Source organism: Dryas octopetala, chromosome 1 (genome assembly GCF_963921425.1).
Source record: "Dryas octopetala chromosome 1, drDryOcto1.1, whole genome shotgun sequence".
NCBI classification, from domain to species: domain Eukaryota; kingdom Viridiplantae; phylum Streptophyta; class Magnoliopsida; order Rosales; family Rosaceae; genus Dryas; species Dryas octopetala.
This window is the reverse complement of record NC_141366.1, coordinates 7,473,747-7,495,538: the sequence shown is the minus strand read 5'-3', so window position 1 is coordinate 7,495,538 and position 21,792 is coordinate 7,473,747. Positions and strand designations below refer to the sequence as shown.

Here is a 21,792-nt window from a genome sequence, read left to right as displayed (position 1 = left end):
ACAAGAAATAAATAAATTAGATTCTTGATCACGTCAAAGTAAACTTTTAAATGAAAATTTAACATCCCAAAAAGGGCTATATTTCAAAATTTTAATGAGAACATGCTAAGAAGGAGCCAGTAAAATGCTGCTCTAACCAGAACAATGCTGCTCTAACCAGAACGATGGTAAAAAGAATGAATACAACGTTTAAACTACAAAAATTAAAAATGAGAGAAGAAAACAAAATATATGAACAATAACTAAAAATGCGGCAAATACCATCCAGGATGCAGTCCACTGAAACTATGTGAATAGAGTTACAACATCTCTACGGTATCCTCTCACCATCAGAAGTCTTGGCACATTCTCCACCAACAAATCCATGTATTCCATGTAGAAATATGACGGGTGGTTGACCGGAGGTGGAGGTAAGCTCACCAGAACAACTGCTGCCATTCTTGAGTATCTGAGTATTGTTGAATTCAGCTTCAGAGTGGTGTAAAGAAACTTCTCCACCTGCTTTTCATTCACAACAACTGCCTTCCCATCGGCTATTAGCGGGGTCCCTTGTTTCTCAGCTGATGCCTTCATATCTGCCAAGTAGGTAGCTATCCGCTTCTGAGCAGCAGTGAATGCCTCCACCGATTCATCTTGGTGAGACCCCCCTTCTCCTTGCACGTCCCACGATTTCATTGTTATAACAATCACTTCAGCATGCATTCGAAGATCATACAGAAACTTCTTCACATCAGCCTTGAGTCCCTCAGCATCAGAATCCTCCTCTGCAATGCAGAAAACCTGAATTTTACAACTCTCAAAGCTCTCCTTGGTGAGGAGGAGTTGAGAGAGAAGAAGCATGAGACCTCCATCTCTCACTATCCAATACAAATCAATAGTGCCATACTGCCTCTGATACTCATTGGGCCATTCGTCTAGACCCTTGACAATAACAACTGCCTTGTTTGCAACAATGCAATCATTAATTATTTCAACAAAGGTGGCTGGAATTTCCGTCAAGTTTTCACGACGCCAAATTTCGGGATACCGCATCACCACAATGTTTGGCTTGAGATTGCCAAGACCCATTGTCTGGACAATTCCGCGGAAGCCTTCAGTCATACTGGGGGCCACAACAATCTCAGCTACACCTTCACAATGCTTGTAGTCAATGTAGGTAGCAAGCTGCTTGCAGGCAGCCTTGGCATCTTCAGCACATTCATGGTAGTCACCGTCTAGAATAGACACAAAGATAGACATTCCCCTGCCCTTCTTCTTCATGCAGTTGGCAAAGTCAGCGAGTTTGGGATGGCAGGGTACATTTTCTGGCAGCTTCCCCCAAGGCCGGCAGAATATCAGGGGGATGGGATACCAATTCTTTGGGTGCACTTGATTTGCTGCATATACAGTGAAAAGCTAAATAAGATAAAGCTCAGCACACAAGCACACACTAGACACATGCACTTCCTTTAAAAGAAAAAAACAAATAGTAACAACATTTTGAAAGGGGAGATTGGAACTTGGAACCTCCTCTTTAAAGGAGAGGCGTGGATATTATGCCCACAAAAAGTGCAGCACTCATCAAGAGCATTACTTATTATATTGTAACATATTTAGATTTATACGCACCTCCTAGCGATCGAAGACTGCGGAGAGCTAGTTGGAAATATGCACTCTTGAAACCATCACCCCAATCCCCAGCCTTTCCTTTGATGCTCACATAATAATAGATAAGGCTTGCAAGGGCTAGAGACACTACAGTGAATGACCAGGAGATCAAGAACATGATCACTGCATGCAAAGAAAACACACAAGGTAAATAAAATCTTCAAAGGACATCAAATTTGAACTTCTTACAAGCACACATAAGCATGCACATAAAATAACAAGAGCCAACACTATAGTCAGTAACAGCATCACACCCCTGACAGATGCTACGCCATCAAATGCAATGAAAGTTATCAAATTTTGACTGTAACATGTAAGTCCTTTTGAATCTTTCTACAGATTCCCATTTGTGGACAAACAAGCACAAAACTCTCTTCGCTTCTAAATAAATAGGATCCATCATTTAATCAATCCTGACAGTGATAAAAATATAGGATACATCATTTTGAGAATCCGAACAATTATGTAGGCTCTCCAACTAATATGAGCAGCTTCCTATAATCACATTCCCAAAAGATCTTTTCAGGCACAAACTAGTGCCTGCATTTCCAATAGCTGAAAGATCTAGCACTTAATTTATCCTACCTACCCTTTCATTGCCTTTCTGTAAAAAAATTGTTTCTATCACAATGCTGAAAACAAAGTACAAAATAAATACAAGAGGAAGCATACCAATACAAAGTGATGCTCCAAGAAGAGAGAGGCTCCAGTGGTGAAATTTCCACCGAGGACGCCAGCTGGGAGCATCTAGAAGATCCAGAAGGAAGCAAGATAAGTTCACACCCGCGTAACATAGAAGGAAAAACATAGTTATAGTTGGCGTGATAAGGTCCAGGTTCCCAATTATGACACACCCAATACAGAGGAACGCAGTAAATAAGGTAGCAATGTGAGGCTCGTTCCCATCTGCAACCTTGAAGTAGTTAAGAACAGGTAAAATATCGTCATTGGCTATTGCTGCAAGCAGACGGGGGGCACCAGTCAGGCTTTGAAGAGCAGCACCCAAGGTTGAAAGAATTATTCCAACGTAAATGAATGCTGGAAACGGCCAAGATATTGTAGCAGTAAGCATCCTGCGCAAAAAGATCCAGTTTCAGCAATGCAACAATGAACAAGGTACATTATTCACTCATGCAAGATTCTATTTAAACATGTAGACAAATAACTACCTAAACAGAAACTCCAACTTTGAGAATTCAATTTGATACAAATTTGGTAATATATGAAATAAGTGTCCAGAGACAGAACACAAGACCAACTGATATTCAGCTGTTCCAATTCCTGAAGAGTTAAAAACAAACAAACAAAGGCACTCCCCAAACCTAAACCCTCTGGGAAATGAATCAGAAATGCTTTACCCAAAGTTAGATGGTCCAAGAGGGCAGCAGATTTTCTACGAAACAAATAAATTTAATCTTTCGTAAAATAAAGTCCTGGCAGTGAACCTATGAATTGCACTCAGATGTATGCAGGAAATATCAATTTGCAACCACAAATATTAAAATTTCCGTACTTCTTTCAGCATGGATAAATATGTGCCCCATGTCATAGAATCTGAGGAAAAAATGCTAGGTAAAGAGGGGAACTTTAACAGTTTAGTACAATATATCTGTCACCTCTGTCTTCTTGCTTATCTTGAAGTATTCCCAATCTTTATTTGCACTTTTAGTTTTCCCTTCCTAAAGTTGATGAGCAAAATTGGATATAGAAAAACAAATAGTACCCAGACTCATAAGTTGCCACATACTTGAACACAACTAAGTGCTGATGGACACACACAAGTAAATATGCAAAATAAGAGAACTTCTGAAATAAATAGAGTCAAAATGAGGAACAGAGAGAGAGAGAGAAAGCAACCATAAGAAAATATGCATACCTGTCAGTCAAAAGCTTATGTCTGGTAGCAAGGGCTCCAAATAATAACACAGAGATCAGATACATTGCAGTAGTTGAAAGAGTTGCAGCCAATGTTCCAATGGGAATTGAACGCTGAGTGTCTTTCAGTGAGGCAGACCGATTTGAACCTGCCATAATTCCTGTCACAGCAGGGAAAAAGAGACCAACCATTGCACTGGAAACAAAAATTAAAAACATGGTTAGAAAAGAAAAGAAAAAGCACCCCTATCCTAAACCAAAATAGGTAGTAGTACAGAGCCAAGCTCAGGCTTAGCTCAGTTGCAGCCCTAATAGCAACTAATGTCAAAAATAAAAGATTAAGATTGATGAATCAGTCATTTGAAAATAAAATAAAATAAAGAACCTAGACATTTACATATTTATTTTAACCCACACATGCAAAACTACCAAAGTTTATAAGATTCATTGCCACGGCTTACTTGAAATCCCAGTTTACTTTTCCATTAGGATCAGGAATTCCAGCATTATTTGTCTTCTGATAATCCGATTCCCAGTTTTCTTTGAAGGAGTCCAAACTCAATCCCGTGATTCCAGCTGTATCAAACATTTTGAGAAATATTATACGTTTACCCCCACTAAGAACAAGCCAACAAGTATAAAAGAAAACATTTGATTGGAACAAAGATTGATAAAGTCAAGTTACTACAATGCTATGGTTGGCCTGACAAGATCCACAACATCTATTGAAAAGTTACACGAAATTGGTCCAGGCATGCAGCCTATAACCACAACGAACAAAAGGAAAAATAATACAAGGGTTTCCAACTAGATCCAAGTATCAGCCTTTGGAGATATTCCTTGTGGTTGAGCAGAGTGTGGTATTGACTATTTATTGAGAGTCTTTTGTGCTTTTGATTGAGGTTGTCATGCTAATTTGGCTGGGATGAAGACATCTGCATTGCTTTTTTAAATGTGGACATCCACACTTGAAGCTTCCTAGTATACACACACACACATACATACATACATACATATATATATATAGATAAGTACCATTTCCCGAAAATAATGAAAACTTTACTCACCGTCAGGGTAATCCTTCCTTGCCAAAGCAATCCCAACATATATGCAGAACAGCGAGAGTAAAACAGGTATGAGGAAAGCAGGTGCAACCCGATTGATCATTTTCACACCACCAAACACAATAAAGCATAAGATAATAGTCACAACTATTCCATATATTTGCAGGTCATGATTACTCGGACTTGTAACGGTCGTGCCATTAACTGTGGTGGTCTCTGTGTTGACAACATGAAATTCAAATAAGAAATCAGTTCAACTTAATTTAAATCTTGTTTTTAATATGAATGTTCTTTGGTTATTTATACCAATTCTCGGTAAAAATTACAAAAGAACAAAAAAATAAAAAAAGTTCCAATTATTTAATCTTATGTAAACTCCGACGATGCACACAAATGTATAGTTTCATGAAACAAATCTCCAAAATACAATAAATCACATGCACAAGCAGAACAATCATTAGGTCAGAGGATGCATATGTGCGCACATGGTGTGTTTGTCTGTTTTATGAGGGTCACAGTGACACAAAGTTTAGTATTCAGCCAATAAAACAGCTATAGTAGTTGAGATACCATGTAAAATAATAGACCTAAAAAACTCAACATTGTAGACTATCAACTTCTATTTAAGTTATAAACTTCATGAGAAAACCATGTAATCCATAACTGGTTAGATCTTTTTTCTTTTCTTATACAAAATAAAAACTTCATAGAAAACAGGGAAAGAAACAAGAGAATGGAAAAGAGGTCCTTAAGAGCAAACCTATTATAAAAGCTCACAAACATTAAGATACAATATGCACAAAGCTCCAACCAATCAAGATGAATTATAACGAAGGAAATATCCCTAAAATGCTTAGACAAAGATGCCCATAGAAAGGCTTTCATTCTGTCCCAAAAATAATCCACCTCCTCCAACCTATTGTCAAAAATTCTTCTCATTCACCAACCATTCAAGAATTTATATTTTAGTCGCTTTAAAAAATCACAAGAAAGCTTTTATCATCAACCGGAACAATGCTAAATTACCTCTGAAAATCCCAGCAGCTGGCACAGCTTTCAAGAAGGTTTCCACAGCTCCCAAGACATAACTGGAACCACAAGAATATGAAAGCCTAATTAAGCTCAGTACTCTTAGCACATCAACAACATACATAAAGCAATCAAAATAATAGAACATTTATGTTAGTCTCAACTCCATCCGCCTCATAGACTCAACCATAGATATCATTATGTCATCACACTTAAGAGTGTATACTCACAGAGATCCAGCAACAGCATTTCCTAGAAAGAAACATAATCCAATGCTAACTCCAACTTCTGGGCCAAGAGCACGACCAATTAGATAGTACGGTCCACCACCCTAGAAGAAAAGTGAATACAAAGAAGAATTCATTATCTATTCTTTCACAACCCATTTGGTGAAAACTATTTGGCAAAACATAAAATAATTCTTTAACATACGGTATCAGAGTACTCAAAACATAAATAACCATCACTTGAGATTTGTTACCCAATAATGTGAATAACACAATGCATTAGCATCTAGAGCACAGTTACACCATAAGATACAAAATAATATACCAAGAAACTATTCCTAGAAAATAGGAATAATTGTTGTGATCAAATCCAAGTTTTAGATACAATATTAAGTAACAATCTGATGTGCTATACCCCAGTACATCACAATCCAGTTTACAGCTGTAAGAGTTGTTAAAATATTGCTTTGTTATTTTATGCTAGACTGGGGGTTATTATAATCTTCTATCTGTGTAATATCTATTAAGCCTTATCATATAAATATTGTGTACCTTCATAGCACCATTGGTTGCAATGGCACTCAATGACATTGCAGTCAGGAAAGTACACAAGCCGCAGAATGAAACCAACACTAGCGACTCAGCTATCCCAGCCATGCCAACGATCCTGCAATTTTCATCTATTTAGACCATCAAAAAGTGGCAAAATGATCTGATTTGTTTGACAGGGAATTTATCACTTCTTCTGTGCATCTAATAAGAAGTTTTAAAAAGAGGAATATGCATGCCTGCCAAGGATAGAGGCCAATTCAAGATTCATATGCAACATTTAACCACATTTTGCAGCGAGTTACTTGAATCCCAAATCATGTAGTAGAGTAGTAGATATTTTCATTAAGTATTTGACAGGATAATTTTCCATTATGTTTTGACTTCAGATTTAGAGGATTCCATATATACTAAAATGACTACCCAAATGCACGGATTCCTAAATCAGGTAGCAGACATAGTTGTTTCTTTTTGTCGAAGGTTGCAGGAATAGCTGATGGGATTAATCATTTTCCAACTTAAGTTTTTGAAAAAGCACTATCCAATTTATATCCAAAAGCAAGAACTTAGTGCCAATTCAGTGTAGCTATGACAAGTACAGCTTCTGCAGAAAATACTGTTGTCTATAGAACTTTTGCACGAGTACTGATAGCCAGAAGTTTTTGAGTTATTCAAAAGGAAAATGTATAATTGAATGTTATCAGGGAACTTAGCAATGTGAAAAAATCACAGCGTTTTCTTAGCTTTCCGGAGAATTAAGAAGCTTCAAATTTGAGCTTCTCCAAAAAGCCGTTTCAGTTAGTAAAAAGGACAACAGTATTTTTCAGATGTAACCAACAAGAAAAATCCACTTCTGACGAAAGAGGGTGCCATGAAAGCTGCACCAATTGGGCTGTAGTATGCCAATCACAAAAGTACAATTGTAAACATAACTTTATGCCTTGATGTCTGATGTGCTTAGCACTTCAGTAGATAAAATATTTAGAAAAGCAAACCACTCAAAAGAAATTTCTGCTACATTGCACCATTCATACACAAAATTAACATCTAACAACAAATCATGCACCAAACATATAATTGTTCATACATCCTGCAAATGATTTGAAATAGAATTGCACATGAAAGCAAGATGAACATCAGGCAAATCAAGAGTTACCAAGAAAATCGGATATAGTAGATAATTCCCAATATGTTTTGCAGGCATGGGACAAATACACCCATCAGTGTACCCAATTTGAGACCAGTAGGCTGCAAGATAAATGCACAACAAAAGATACAGAAAAGCTTCAGAATTAAAGAAAGTGCAGTAACAAATTTCAAGAAAGTGTAACAATATGATATATAATTTATGATCACTGTCCACTTTCAAGCTACATAATAAATTTTTTTATTGTGAAACGAGACTTGTATTGGACCAAGTTATACAATCAATTGCATAAAAAATATCATAAATTTAGGAGGAATAAGACAGGTAACTATGCATCTAAGCCAACACCCTTATGGTTTCTTAATTCACACCTTGCCTTCAAATTAATGCTCAATTTGCACTCAATTTCCTAAAACAATTAAATCCACATCAACATAAAATTAAGGGAATAATAGTTTTTATATATAAAACCTCAGATAAAAACTTCATATCATAGTTTATATTTAAAAAACAAAGATAAAAATTCTTGAAGAATGTTCCTTTTCTCTTTATTTCTTCTTTTCTTGTAAACAAAATTGTTAAATCATTGAATTTATATATAACTGCAAATCACTAAAGGCATATCTATTGCATTTATTACTTTAGGTGCGTATATATGATCAGAAAATCCTTACTGGCAAGTTTTTTATCGTTTATGTGCCTTTATAGATTGTCTTCATAATGTGTCAAACGCTCACTTGTTGGACTCATTTCCATTGGGTTGGAATTTTAATTTCCAAAGAAATTTAAATTATATGTGAGACTGAAAGTGGTCAGCTTTCCTCCAATGTAACCAAAAAAGAAAAATAAAATGTTTCATCGAGTCCATAGGGTTGATAGGAGGATTTGGAAACCTGAATCTTCAGCATCCTTCTATCGAAACTGAGCAAGCAACAAGAAAACGAAATAAAAGATGCTCAATAGATTAGCATACCTTTGGTCGCCCCTGGGTGATAGAAATATCTTCACCATCTCTAGGACTAGATGGTGCTGCAGTTTCATCATCTGTCATACTGGAGCAGCATGGAACATATTAATGCCAGCCAGTCAGCCACAAATTAATAATGAACATTAGTGAATGACTTTCATGTCAAGAAAATTCTTAGAATCACATACTAGGAGGAAAACTGCCAAATGCTCTCATCCTCACACCCTTTCTCAGGAAGAGATTATATAGGAAACAAAAATATATATATGTATATATAAAACTTTAAACCTGCAAATAAATCCATTTGTAAGTGTGTTTGCATGTCTAGACATGTATATACATAGGATTTACTATGTACGTGTATAATAACATTGAACAAGGTGATAGACTATGTTGTGTAGGTACAAGATACAGGATACATGATACAATACAGCAATACAACAAATCTCTAAAAACTAGGATACAACAATACAGGATACTGGGGCACCCCACTGAACCCTACAATCTTTGGGAGGCAGGAAAAGCTAGCAAATAGCTAGATACCTTTAAGGAATCGAACCCCAGACCACATGGCAGCAAACCATGGGCCGAACCACTCAACTAAACCCTCGTTGGTCTGTTTTGATTTCATATGAGCCATCACATTTTAAAATGACCCTCATACCCTCGATCAATCTGAAAAACTTTACAAAACCACCCCTTCCTATTCATCCCATATCCCTTGTGTACCCATAGTGTATCCCTCACATATCCATGCCAAATTCAAAGGTCAAACTTGTCAAAGGTCAACTGCATACAGATTTGGAGTATCTGATACGTGTCAAGATGTATTGGGAGCATATGAATCGGGTCCTCAACTGAAATTTTTGGAGTATCCATGCTTTATAGGTGACATAGCACGACAAACTATACTAATTAACATAAAGAACATACCTCTTAAGACCAAGAATGCTGACAAGAGAATCAAAACCAAACAGCTCCAATTTAGATTCTTTCTGGGGGCCATTGGCTTGAACTTGAGTAGCAGAGTGCCCTTCTTTTATGCTAGATCCCATGTTTTCCTGTGAACTCACATTTATTTTCCTGCCATGGTACACCGACAGTATAGAGATTCTAAGTAAGCATAAATTAAAATATATTCTACTACATGTGTTACTTGATCTTCTTTACACGCAATGAATACAAATCCACCTTTCAACAGATAGGTGTAAAACAACAAAATTACCAGAAAATGAATATTGATTTACAGATATTTTATAGCTATCAAAAACATTTTGGCAAAGGAAACTCAGTATATTTTATTTCAACGGATTATCTTGATAACCCATTAATATAAAAAAAATAAAAAATAAAAAACCTTAAAATTTTTATGCATTTATGTTCTGCAAACCCAAGTATTATTTCCAATTCTTTTGTGTATCTTTAACGTCATGTATGGTAGAGATACAGAACATACCTTCCTATGAATTAATAATAAAAAAAGAAATATGAGGGAAAAATGAATTTCCACACCTTTAAAAATAATACGAGGCATGATTTTCATTAAAAATACTACAAAAAGGATGGACAGGATGTCCATCAAAATAAAACCTTCAGTCAGATCAGAAAAAAATTAGATTACATTCAAGTCAAGACACCCCCAAACTAAGATAAATTAGACTAAAAGGATCCCTAGAGTTCTTTGACAAAAATTACCAAAGAAAAATCTGAAATACAATTTTGTCCGCAATGGAACCCACTTCCTCCACCTTATCACCACACAAAACCAAATGATAATCGCCTCTCTATTGGCCCCAACACCCAAGTAATCTTCCACCAGCAAGGAATAACAATTCTAGGCCAAACTTAAAACACCGCAAGCAGCTGCATCAGCCTAACCCAAATTTGTGTTGTAAATGGACAATGCCAAAAAATAGGAACAGCACTCTCCTACACTTATTTGCACAAAACACAATATTATGGAGATAAAAAGAAAAGCATGTCATAAGCATTAATTTTCCCGTGAGCCACCAACCAAGCAATTTAACGGGTACACCAACCATTCGAATCATCTTATATGGCTCAAAAACTTGATCGATAGGGCTTTCTATGATAAAATGAAAAAGGATTTATATTATAATTCCCAGAAGCATGATCCAACCAAGATCTTCTATCGGAACAATTAAGATTCAAGCAGACATTATTGATACAAGACAAAAAAATATGATTATTTTGAGAATTCTCAGTCATTCAAGTTCATTCGAAAGTTTAAATTCTATTACATGATCCAGAAGATGAAAATAAAGCTATGGAAGAAATAATTACATTTACGATTTAGAGTTCACAGTATAAATGAGGAAACAAAGATTGAAAAGACAATTCAGCATGCTAAACATCTCTCCAAAATCAAATTTTAGCTCCATTCCCAACCACAAATTCTAACAACTGATAGAAAGAAGAGCAACCCTGAGAAATGCACTTCCAATGCTAATTATATTACAGAAAGGAACCTCTCTCTACAACCCGATAATCTCACCCATAAGATCAGACTCCTTACTTACTCCTCATGATTGAACACCACAAGGAGAAGCTGATGGAGAAAGCACCCCAATGCTAACCATCCTTTATTTTCAATAAGTTTCCAATAGTTAACACCCTGTCTCCATTGATTTCTGCACTATATCCCAACTAATTTATTAAGTGGTCCCTCCTCCCCTTGCCAATCCCCTTCCAAAGAAAAACCCTCATCAAATCTCTAACATTCTAACCACCCTACTAGACATTCTGAAGAATGACATGAAACAAGTAGGAATGCTACCCACAACCGATTGAATCAAGGTAAGTCTCCCACCCATAGGCAAACAACCTTTATGTTTCTCCCGTCTAACCTCTTCCTCACTTTATCCAACACCGGATTCAAAATAATAATAATAATAATACTCAATCCAGCATTCTAACATTTTTCCTTCTGTGAGTTTATTCATGTTTTGACACTTCACTGCAATTGATAATAGATTTTACCAAAGTCACTACCATACCATCAAAATCATAGCTATATAATGATTTCCTTTTAGAAACTGCCTATTTACACAGTTTTCCAACTATCGGCATGAAATTTGAAACTAACACATTCACAATGTGCTAAATTGAAATTGTGCATCAAGTAAGGCCATATATCCATTTATCTCCTAATGGAAAAGCATCATGTGTGACTCACATGAAAATCCAAGTGAGCCAAAATGCATTTATGAACAGTAATCTTGAACTGGCTTACATATGCTTAGTATCTACATGTCACTTGGCACCCCTTTTTTTAGTCAGTACGCATAAAAATTCCTATTTGTTAGTAACTGATGGAATCAACTTCTAGAAGTACCACAATGACATAAACTTCAAACTTTGAAAAGCACATTGCTTCAATTGTCAGTTCAAGAAGCAATCAACAGAAGTAGCAAAGTGTAAAATCTCCCTAAAAAAGAACAAAAAACACACTACCCATTTGTATTGTATTCAAAATCTTTACACTTTTCACGCATAGTATGGATTGTGTATTTCAATCTACTGTCATATTGAGATGTACACTCTCTTCAAAAAAAATAAAAATAAAAATACTGAGATGTACACTCAAAATGAAATCCATCAGCACATGCATCACTAGCCATGTAACACGTATTGAGTATTGAAAAACAGAAAATCCTCTGCATCACCAACTGCAAATATAGATACAAACAAACAGGCGTACCTACTTTCTTCCCTACCAAAGACATGATCTTTACTATAAAGATGCAAATTACATACATATACAAACAATTATTTACACGCATAAACACAAAACCTGCATTAATTTGAATCATCATTAGATAAAAAGTTCTACTTAAATTGCATTCAGAATCCAAGAATCCTGAATTAGTCGTTAATTGAAGAGCTGAGTTTACTTAAACACCATTTTGATAAATTCCACTAGTGGGTTTAACTCATTTTCCACAAGAATCCATAAAAAGCAGAGCCCAGCGCATCAAATTCATTATTAAACACCTTTCAAATCCCAAAATCGCATATATGCAGAAAGAGAGACAGGGTGTGTGTGATAGTGAATAGCGTACTTGAGAGAAGCTTGGTGAACGGGGATAGCAGACGAAGAAGAAGAAGATGAGGAAGGATCCATGGACGACATCTCGAGCACGGCGCGATCGTCGTCAACGACGGGGCGGTACTTGCGACCCCTCTGGCCATGGAACTCGTCTTCTCCACCAACTTCAATGTCAGCATTGTCCATTTCTCTCTTTGGATCTAATAGAAGAGAAAGCAATCTTCTTACAAGCCTATAGAATTGGATGCAGATCTGTGCCTCAAAGATCTATCTATGCAATGAAACTGCGAAAGATAGATTTTATGTATATATTTGTGGGATTTAAGAACAATTTTATTATCGTTGAAGAATCAAAAAGAGATACAGACGCCTTTGAATTGAATAAAGCAGGAGACGAAATCGGGTTTTCTTATTGTATAACCCAACCGGGAAAAACACAAGAAAAGAAATGCGGATTTGAGGACGACGTCAAATTTTGACGCCAGACCACGCGCCTTTTAAACCCAGCCCTTGTGCGCGTTCGCATTGTATCCTTTTTCAGTTTTTCGAATATGTATATGGATATAAGAAAAAGTTCAAATGTTGCGTCACGAAATACTAAGCGTTCAATCAAGAAAAAGACGAGGGAGGCTATGCAAACCACCCTAATAAATTTTTTTCAATTTTTTTTTTATTTTATCCTTTATTGTAAAAATATGATAAAATCACCCAGATTTATTCGGTGGTCATCTACCGAAATATCCACCAATGTTCGGCAGATAAGTGTCGAATAAATGCAAATATTTCGGTAGATAACTGTCGAATGCCTTTTTCATTTCCATTCGGTAGTTATCCACCGAATAATCCACCAATGTTCAGCAGATAACTGTCGAATAACCATAAATATTTCGGTAGATAACTGTCGAATGACCCAACGAACAAAATTGAAATTTTTTTGTTTTAAGAGTAAAGTTGGAAATTTGAAATAGGGTGGTCAACTTAGCAATTTAGGGTGGTCTGAATAGCATTGGCCGAAAAAGATTGATATTATATTGTCATATTATAATAGAAGAAAAAGACTAATATTATATTGTAAAATACTAAACATTCAATCAAGAAAAAGACTGATATTATATTGTCATATTATAATAGAAGAAAAAGACTGATATTATATTGTGAAATAAAAATACTAAGCATTCGATCAAGAAAAAGACTGATATTATATTGTCATGTTATAATAGAAGAAAAAGACTGATATTATATTATCATACCGTGAATAAAATTCGTTATAACTCAAATTATGATTGAAAACAGTCACAGCATGCATAAAAACAAAAAAACGAAATCAAACACACCAATTTTGAATTTGTAGTATAAAACTGAAGTCAAAAACTAATTCATACTTTTTCTTTGCATAAGTACAATTAAGCCTAATTTAATATTTGAATGACTAAGACAGAATGAAAATGTATGATAATATATTTTATGCTCAAGACCAACAATTTTTTTTTTTCACATCTAATAAATTAAAAAGGAAAATGGATTGTTGCACATCTATATTCTATTGGAGAATTCTCTTTATCAGATCCAGTTTGACTTTACCAAGAGGCAAGGATGTGTGCTTCAAGCCTTCAAGGCTGAGTAGAGTTGTCCAACACACCAGTGAGTCAGTGACCAGCCTAAGTTGCTTTTCCCACCCACCAAGGTCCAAGAATATTAATACACAAACAGAAGCCAAGGTTTATCATAGAATGAACGGGCTTTAAAATTGGTTGAAGACGAGCAAAGAAGACTGCACAGAAAGAAAGAGAGACCTTTGCTAGAGTTACAAGAAATAAATTACACAGTAACTTAATTATCATAATAACAATACAGCAACACTAAACAGGTATGACACAAAGCAGCAGGAGTGGGATTTTGTTCCTAAACTGAAATCAACAAAAGGGGGTAAAGGGAAAAACCAAAAGGCTTTATTCAACTTTAGAGGACTCTTTCTTATGCTTTGCATGCCTCTCCTTTACTTTCCCAACTTTCTCATTCCCATTATGGAGATTGCTAACAGATCCCTCTTGAGCACTGCACATTTGGGACTTTATCTTGAACCCGAATTTCTTTGATACGTTTCCCCACGTGCTAGAACCTTTTACCCGGCCTAACTTCTCAATCTCTTGTCTCATGGTTGAACACTCCTTCTCAAGCTCAGATACCCGCATCCTCATATTATCCATCCCAACCTTCAACACCTGGTTCTCCCTCACAGTTGTGGCCCAGCCTCCCTCATTAGACCCAGAAAACCCACTTGTCAACTGTCTTGATACACCAAGATTGTCTGAAAGAAAGCATCCGGCAATTGAAGTCCTAAGCTGAAGCTGCTCAAAGAAGAGAACTTGAACTACTATTCTCAAGGGTAGCCTCTCGTTTTGTGCAGCATGAGTGCAAGCTTCCAAGGAAAGCTTCTGGCAGTCCATCAACCTGCAAAGCTGTTCTCTGTCGGATTCTGCCAACCATGGGTGTGACTGCAGGTTGTAAACCATAGAGAACAATAAGCCCAAAAACATCAGATTCCCTAGACCTATACCTAACCATGTTCAAATTGTAATATGACCCAACCCAGTTAAAAGTAGAAACATTACCAAGGGGTTAAGAGAATTAATATTTGTTGGATAATATGTCGTTTTATATGGCATAATGGACCAACTGCCAATTCAATGATCTTATAATTGAAAAGAATTATGAACATGAAATTATTACCTTCAAATAAATATCAATAGCACGATAGAGACCATCATCCAAGGGTCTGGCATATTCAGGAACAGCAGCAGCAAGAGCCTGAAACTTGGGGAGCTTCAAATTAACATCAGGGGCAACCTCTGCAAGGTATCCATCAATGAGCTTGGCTACCATTGTAATTGGTTTCAGTGAAGGTGACCCAATCTGTTCGCCATCATCAATTGAGCATGGAGACGCCCCACCAGTAATCTGATCCATGGCAAGGAAGTGGTCTAGAATTCGTTGCACGCAGTCAACATTGTACAGTGTCTCCATGGAATAAGAGAAGTTCGGCATCAAAAGATCTTCCAGAGTAGCATGATCAAGCTGCATACCAATCCTTTTCTCAAAATTTGATATGCAAGAAGGGCTGGCTCGAAGAATCATGGCTGTCCGAAGTAGACCAAACAGGAATTTGGTTGGGACTAGACGCTTCTGCAATGGAAGTAACCGGTCCACCTCTTCAAGTAAGAGCTTCTGGTCTTCTTCTGACGGTGGGGACCCCAAGGACACTGGCACAAGACAAGTACTAGACTCACTTGTGCCTTGACGCCGATTTAGCCCAGGAAGGTACTTTTTTGCATAAAAAGTAATTGAACCTGCAATAATCTCCTGTTTGATGCCACGAGATTCCATGACCGAAATCAGCCTCTGATAGAGAGGCAAGCTTAAGGTTGACACATCCTCATACCACCAATCTGAACTCGATTTTTTTGGTCTAGCCCCTGTACTTATCCCATTCCACAGGACACTCCCACCAGGACTTTGCATGGGGCCTCCATGCTCCTTGACAGGCCACCCAAACAGATTCGGATCAGTAGATGCCTTTGTGGCTAGTGACTCGATGCACCTTTTTGTAATGTTGAGTTCTTCAGCATAAGGGAGAATATCATCGCAGGTCTGAAGTGCCTTTAGAGAGTCTTTCCAATTTCGAAGGACTACTTGATTGAGAAAGGCCTCAGTTTGTGTGATTAAATTGCCCTCCCCATACTCCTCCGTCATTTCAAGATGCTCGGCAGCACATCGAAGGTATACAACATTTGAGGCAGTAAGTTCAAGTTTCACCCCGTAGCAGAACTTTGCTACCAATTCAAATGTTTTAGCCCCACCAGGAATATCAGGGAGGTTTATAACGCCTCCTTCTTCTCCTTCTTCAGATGCTTCTGAAATCAATCTTTCCATAACCCCACTTCTTGAGAGCAAGGGAAACTGCAACAATTGGAAATTAAAGGTGTGAGTGACATTTAAGTAATGACACATCCATAATGGGGTTCAAACCAGATCAAAATAAAGTCAAACTTAGACAGAACCTGACTTACTGATAGCAGCATCAACGGTTGAAGTGACAAATAGGAGATAACATTTTGTACATTATGTAGAGGAGTACAACTCCCTCCAAATTAGACATTGGTGAAATACTAAGGAAAACCGATATAAACTCTTTGTAGGACTACAATGAACCAGCTTGATCACGAATTCAATTTAAGATAGCTTAAGTTAACACAATGAAGTACACAACTTATACCAACCCATCATAAAATCAAAAAAATTAGTACATGAGATCCTTAAAAGGTGGACTTGAGGGGAAGGGAGGGTATAGAATAATAATATTCATTCACCATGCAAGCAGAATGTCATTTATATGAAATTAGAGATCATTTTCTCAATCAACTGTTTTCAGTGCACATAATAAAGGAAGACAAAAGCCATTCTCTAAAAAGTGTAAGAAACTTTCCAAATATATATATGAACAGTAAATTCAAGTGAGAATAAGGAGAACTAATTTATTCAAGCAGAAGTGAAGATAGAAACATGGGACAGAGAAATTACCTTGTGAAGATGGAATGACATCTCTCCAACTTCAACAACAATGTCACTAGGAAGCCCAGTGGTGCAGAACCTATAATCATTACAAGGCACATAATGTTAGACTACAAATAATGGACAATAAGGGGAACTGATCTACTCAAGCAGAAGTGATCCACAGCATCTGTAGTGAAACTAAATAAGCTTTGGTTTGTAATTTCTTTTAGATAGTGGCTTGTTCAAGAAATCCATATGCTCATATTATTCATTCTTGTATACTAGCACACATGTCAAAGTAGGAAAGAATCCTGTCCATTTGCAAGGCAAACTTGCATAGGGAGAGGGCTGATTCTTTAATCTGGACTGTCACATGGCATGGGCAACCCCGAAATTGGGGGTGGGTCAACATGGCAGCATGGGGTCTATTATTATGTGCATCAAGCAGCTCTTTCCATTTATAAAGAATATGTAAAGGAGCCAGATCCATCTACTAGCAAAGATAACAAACTTAAATTGTTCTCCTGAGTCCTAACCCAATTCAGTGGGCATTTTTTAAATCAGCCGTGAACCATAGACCTCGTAATGCCAGAGGTATTCATATACATAGCTTTCATTTCAAAACAATCACCCAAGAAGTGTTATTTGTTTCCACTTCAACCATATGTGCCAGAACGCCTGAAGCAGATCAAAGGACTATAATTCATCTTATAAATTGGATTTCTTCAGAGTCATAACAAACAGCTAGTGGGTCATAAAGCATTTTCCAAGCTATGCAATTGCAACAGACCAATGGAATAAAATAGTCTGGAGATAACAGCTCTTCAATATCATGTACCTAAAACTGGATAGTATTCCTCTAAACTAATTCTCAACTTAAAAGCTACAAGAAAAATTACTTGCCATACAAATCCAAGTTTGCAGACTAAATATAAATGACGCATAAAATATATAATAAATATTAATTATGACAAAAATACCCAAAAAAAATCACAGCATATATGTCATAAAAAATATCAAATTAAAGATGTCAGGGTGCATACCAGGCTTGTCCTTGTCTATGGAATGCATCAGTTTTAGATCCCAATTTCATGCAAGCCATTTCCTCAAAACCAAAGCAGTATACAACTTCAAGAAAGAGTTTCCAAGACAGCTAAGCAGATCAGGTCCCCAAGAAAAAAACCCCTTAATCCCTGAAGTCAATGTACAAGTAACTGCCCAAACCAGGGCAGTTTCATAAGCAGAAACAGAAACCCAGTAAACTATTTCCCTTAAGCACCCCTATGAAGCCAAAATCAACCAGAAAATCCCTGAAGAACCAAACGCAAAATTATCAACCCAAGTCTCAAAACGTTGAAACAGCACCACAATGTAGCTTTCTTTACTAAATCTGTCTGCCAAAAGTTGCACAAACCCACTAAATCTTCTGGCAAAACTGACCCAAATATACAGATAGATTAATAGAACAAAGTGAATTCCTTCACAAACCCAGTTCTGAATCCTTACAAATACCTCTAAAACCACTCCACTAGACTACTAGAGCATACGTCTTCAAAAACAAGACCCAAAACCCCACCAAAAATAAAAACACAAAAATCCTAATTCAGACAGAAAATTTAGGTCAACCCCTCCAATGTCCTTCCCAAAAAAACCACAAACTGCTACTATCTTCTCTGGCCCTTAACCTACCAAGAAATTTCCAAATTTAAACCCATATGAGACACAGGGGACCAAAACCACTGACACCCATTAAAGTAAAAGTCCCAATGAGTATGTGATGTAAAATAATGTCTACAAAACCATGATATAAGCAAGACCCATTTGCCAAAAAGACAGCCAGACGTTTGAAAAACCCAACATGGGTATTATTAATGGCAGCAGCTCTCAGACTCGGACCAACGCCTCCCACGCACATGTGGGTCCTCTAGCTTGAGACACACTCATTGCTTTTCTAGGACTTGGTTTCGGAGATGCTTTCTTTTAGTAGTACTGCAAATTGAGTCAATTGACCATCAAAGGGATAATCTTTCGTATTTATTAAAGAGAATTTTTTAGTTTAATGACAAGAGTGGAAGCAACATCTATCTGCTTTTATATACAGCTAAGCCATGTGGGTGCGTTACTTATGGGCTTAGGAAAATAATTGAATCAGTAAGTAGACATTTTCAGTACGATTGACTCGTTTGGAGAAGATAATAAGACTATAAATTGATGATGTTGATTAAACAGATGGTCAATTCCTCGATTTATTGTCCCATGCAAGAATGGGGACCAATCCTCTGTATTGACGGAGATCTATGCTCTTCAGGGTCGGTTACCAACTTTAATGAAAATTGAATAAGGGCATTTTAAAAATTTCAAAGTGATAAAAAGTGAAGAATAAATGAGTTAGAATTATAATATACTAAAATTCTAATTAAACTAGGTCTACAAAAAAATAAAATAAGAAAAATACAAAATAAGTAAAGTAAATTACTATGACTCTTAAATTACAAGTCACGCTAATATTCTATATGTGTTTGACCTTGCAAGATGAACTCACTTAATGAAAAGGTTTAAGAAGATACTATTTGCCTTAACTTTTTATTCAACTAATTTTTCCTGCATTCATGATTTTATAAAAATATAAAAGAACTAAATAAGATAAAGATAAATCTTATAAAATGAATTAGTGCCACATAAATTGAGAAACAGTAATTGGAAAAAAAAAATTACGCCATTATGCATTTTTCAAAATTTTAATTTAACCTATTATGAGCATAAATATGTTTATATTATATAAATATATGTGTAATTATAAACTATATAAAAAATAATGAATACATAACTCCAAGGTGTTGGAGGAGTTGGTTCGGAGGTGTAGCTGTAAACCCAAACACTCGAGTTCGAATCTTCAGTTCGACCCTTAGAGCCAGGCAGCAAGAGAGATAAAATCCCTTGTGAATCCCCTAAGCCCGGTATGGATTGTCTGCCTTTGACCGGCCAAAAGGATTAATCTGCTGTACAAAAACTGGCCCAGGACACATTTGGGTACCAAAAAAAAAATAATGAATACATGACACAATTATCAAATGTAATCAAAAGTTACATTTTTATTAATTTATGAGAAAGGTCCACTACTCATATAATTTATAAAGTAGTTCATAAAATCATATTCTTATGACAATGATACCCATTAAAATCATATTCTTATGACAATGATACCCATTGATTAACTATTGGGACTATTTTTCCCATGCAACCATATGTATGTCCAGCTATAAAGTCTGGCAACCTCTATTTTAATTGGTTGACCAACTTAATTAAATTCAGAAACAGAATGGAAAAGAAAAATGTCTATATAGAGAGAAACTTACATACATTTAAACACACCGAAGACTTCTAAATTATATTCAATAATGATATGGAATTTCTTGTAATTTTGGTTACGATATCTAATAAAGATGTGTGTTATTATGTTTATTAAATTTTGTTCATCAAATGACGTAATGTGTTATATTTATTTAACATAAGTGTAGATTAAATCATGTGATCTCACACACACGAAAGAAAATGTTATAAATCAATTTTTTTTCTAATAATATGTGCAACTAAAATTAAAAAATTACATAAAAAGAAGTAGAACATTCATATTTTTAAAAAATATGTACGTACCTATCAAGTTTACCCTGCGATCTTTATACAAAGTTCAATGCATTAAAGGAAGCCTTATCGGAACAAATGATCTTCAATATATTACAACTCTGCAGTTTGCACAGCGTGGGAGAGACGTTTGGATGGCATCAGTTTAAGAAAGTCAATTAACAAATGATATAAAAGTTAATGTGACTTAAATTTTATCATTCATTATTCCTCAATTTAAACACATATATAAACTCGGCATGCATGCATGCATGACCGGCCATAAATTTAAAAAAAAAAAAAAAAAAGATCGAGAAGGAGACATCATGCACCTTTGTGGCTGAACGAATCAGTTTTTTCTATTTAATAATTTATGTTGTTTTTAATTTGTACTTATTTTTTTACTTTCAAAACAATAGAATATGATCTCACACGCACTAACACACACACACTTTGATGAGCATGATCTGAAATTTGTGTTTTATATAATGTATATAAACTATAATTCCCCAGATAAATTATTTAGAAAATTAAGCATGCAGCTTATTTTTTAGTGTATTGCTAATTAATTTAGAAATATACTGGAGTACTAGAGCTTTCTAGTTTCTTCTTTGCAGCCTTAATATAAGCAGCAAAGATGGCCCAACAAATAGAGGATTTGGGCTTTATTCTTTCCGTAAAAACAGTCCAACATGTGGCTGTATTTGGGCTAAAGCTAAAAACGTAACAGATAGCAATGTTGCTATTCACACCTGAACATTTTATTACTATACTCAGCACCCAAATTTGTTGTTCCTAAAATTTTCCCATTTTACTTCTCTCATTAATCTACAATTTTATTTCTTTAAACTTAACAAAAATGTAAACAAGAGGAGGTGAGCATTTTTCTTATAATTTAATTTTTAATTTTTAAAATTTTAAAGAAATATCAACTAACTTGCAGTCTAGTGGTATTTATCAACTAAATCTTGAAAGGGGTCTCAAGTTCAACTCCCTTCCCAAAAATAAAAAATAAAAACTTTAAAGAAATTTAAAAAGTTATAGAA

At 35.8% G+C, this 21,792-nt stretch overlaps 2 protein-coding genes across 2 annotated transcripts; both read right to left on the bottom strand.

The window, feature by feature from the left end:
- Positions 1 to 125: 125 nt before the first annotated feature.
- CCC1 (cation-chloride co-transporter 1) lies at positions 126 to 13,022 on the bottom strand. The gene is made up of 13 exons (XM_086228680.1): positions 12,588 to 13,022; positions 9,439 to 9,588; positions 8,512 to 8,590; positions 7,548 to 7,639; positions 6,395 to 6,509; positions 5,846 to 5,946; positions 5,613 to 5,674; positions 4,590 to 4,802; positions 3,984 to 4,098; positions 3,524 to 3,718; positions 2,320 to 2,720; positions 1,609 to 1,770; positions 126 to 1,376 (listed from the first exon to the last, which is right to left on the bottom strand). The coding sequence occupies exons 1-13, from the start codon at positions 12,758 to 12,760 to the stop codon at positions 286 to 288; spliced, it is 2,949 nt and encodes a 982-aa protein (XP_086084806.1). The 5' UTR covers positions 12,761 to 13,022; the 3' UTR covers positions 126 to 285.
- A 1,247-nt stretch (positions 13,023 to 14,269) lies between these two features.
- Positions 14,270 to 19,038, bottom strand: LOC147297205 (Phototropic-responsive NPH3 family protein). Its single transcript, XM_086228207.1, has 4 exons — positions 18,169 to 19,038; positions 17,153 to 17,222; positions 15,305 to 16,531; positions 14,270 to 15,069 (listed from the first exon to the last, which is right to left on the bottom strand). Exons 1-4 carry the CDS (start codon positions 18,225 to 18,227, stop codon positions 14,524 to 14,526), a joined length of 1,902 nt encoding a protein of 633 aa, XP_086084333.1. The 5' UTR covers positions 18,228 to 19,038; the 3' UTR covers positions 14,270 to 14,523.
- Positions 19,039 to 21,792: the final 2,754 nt, after the last annotated feature.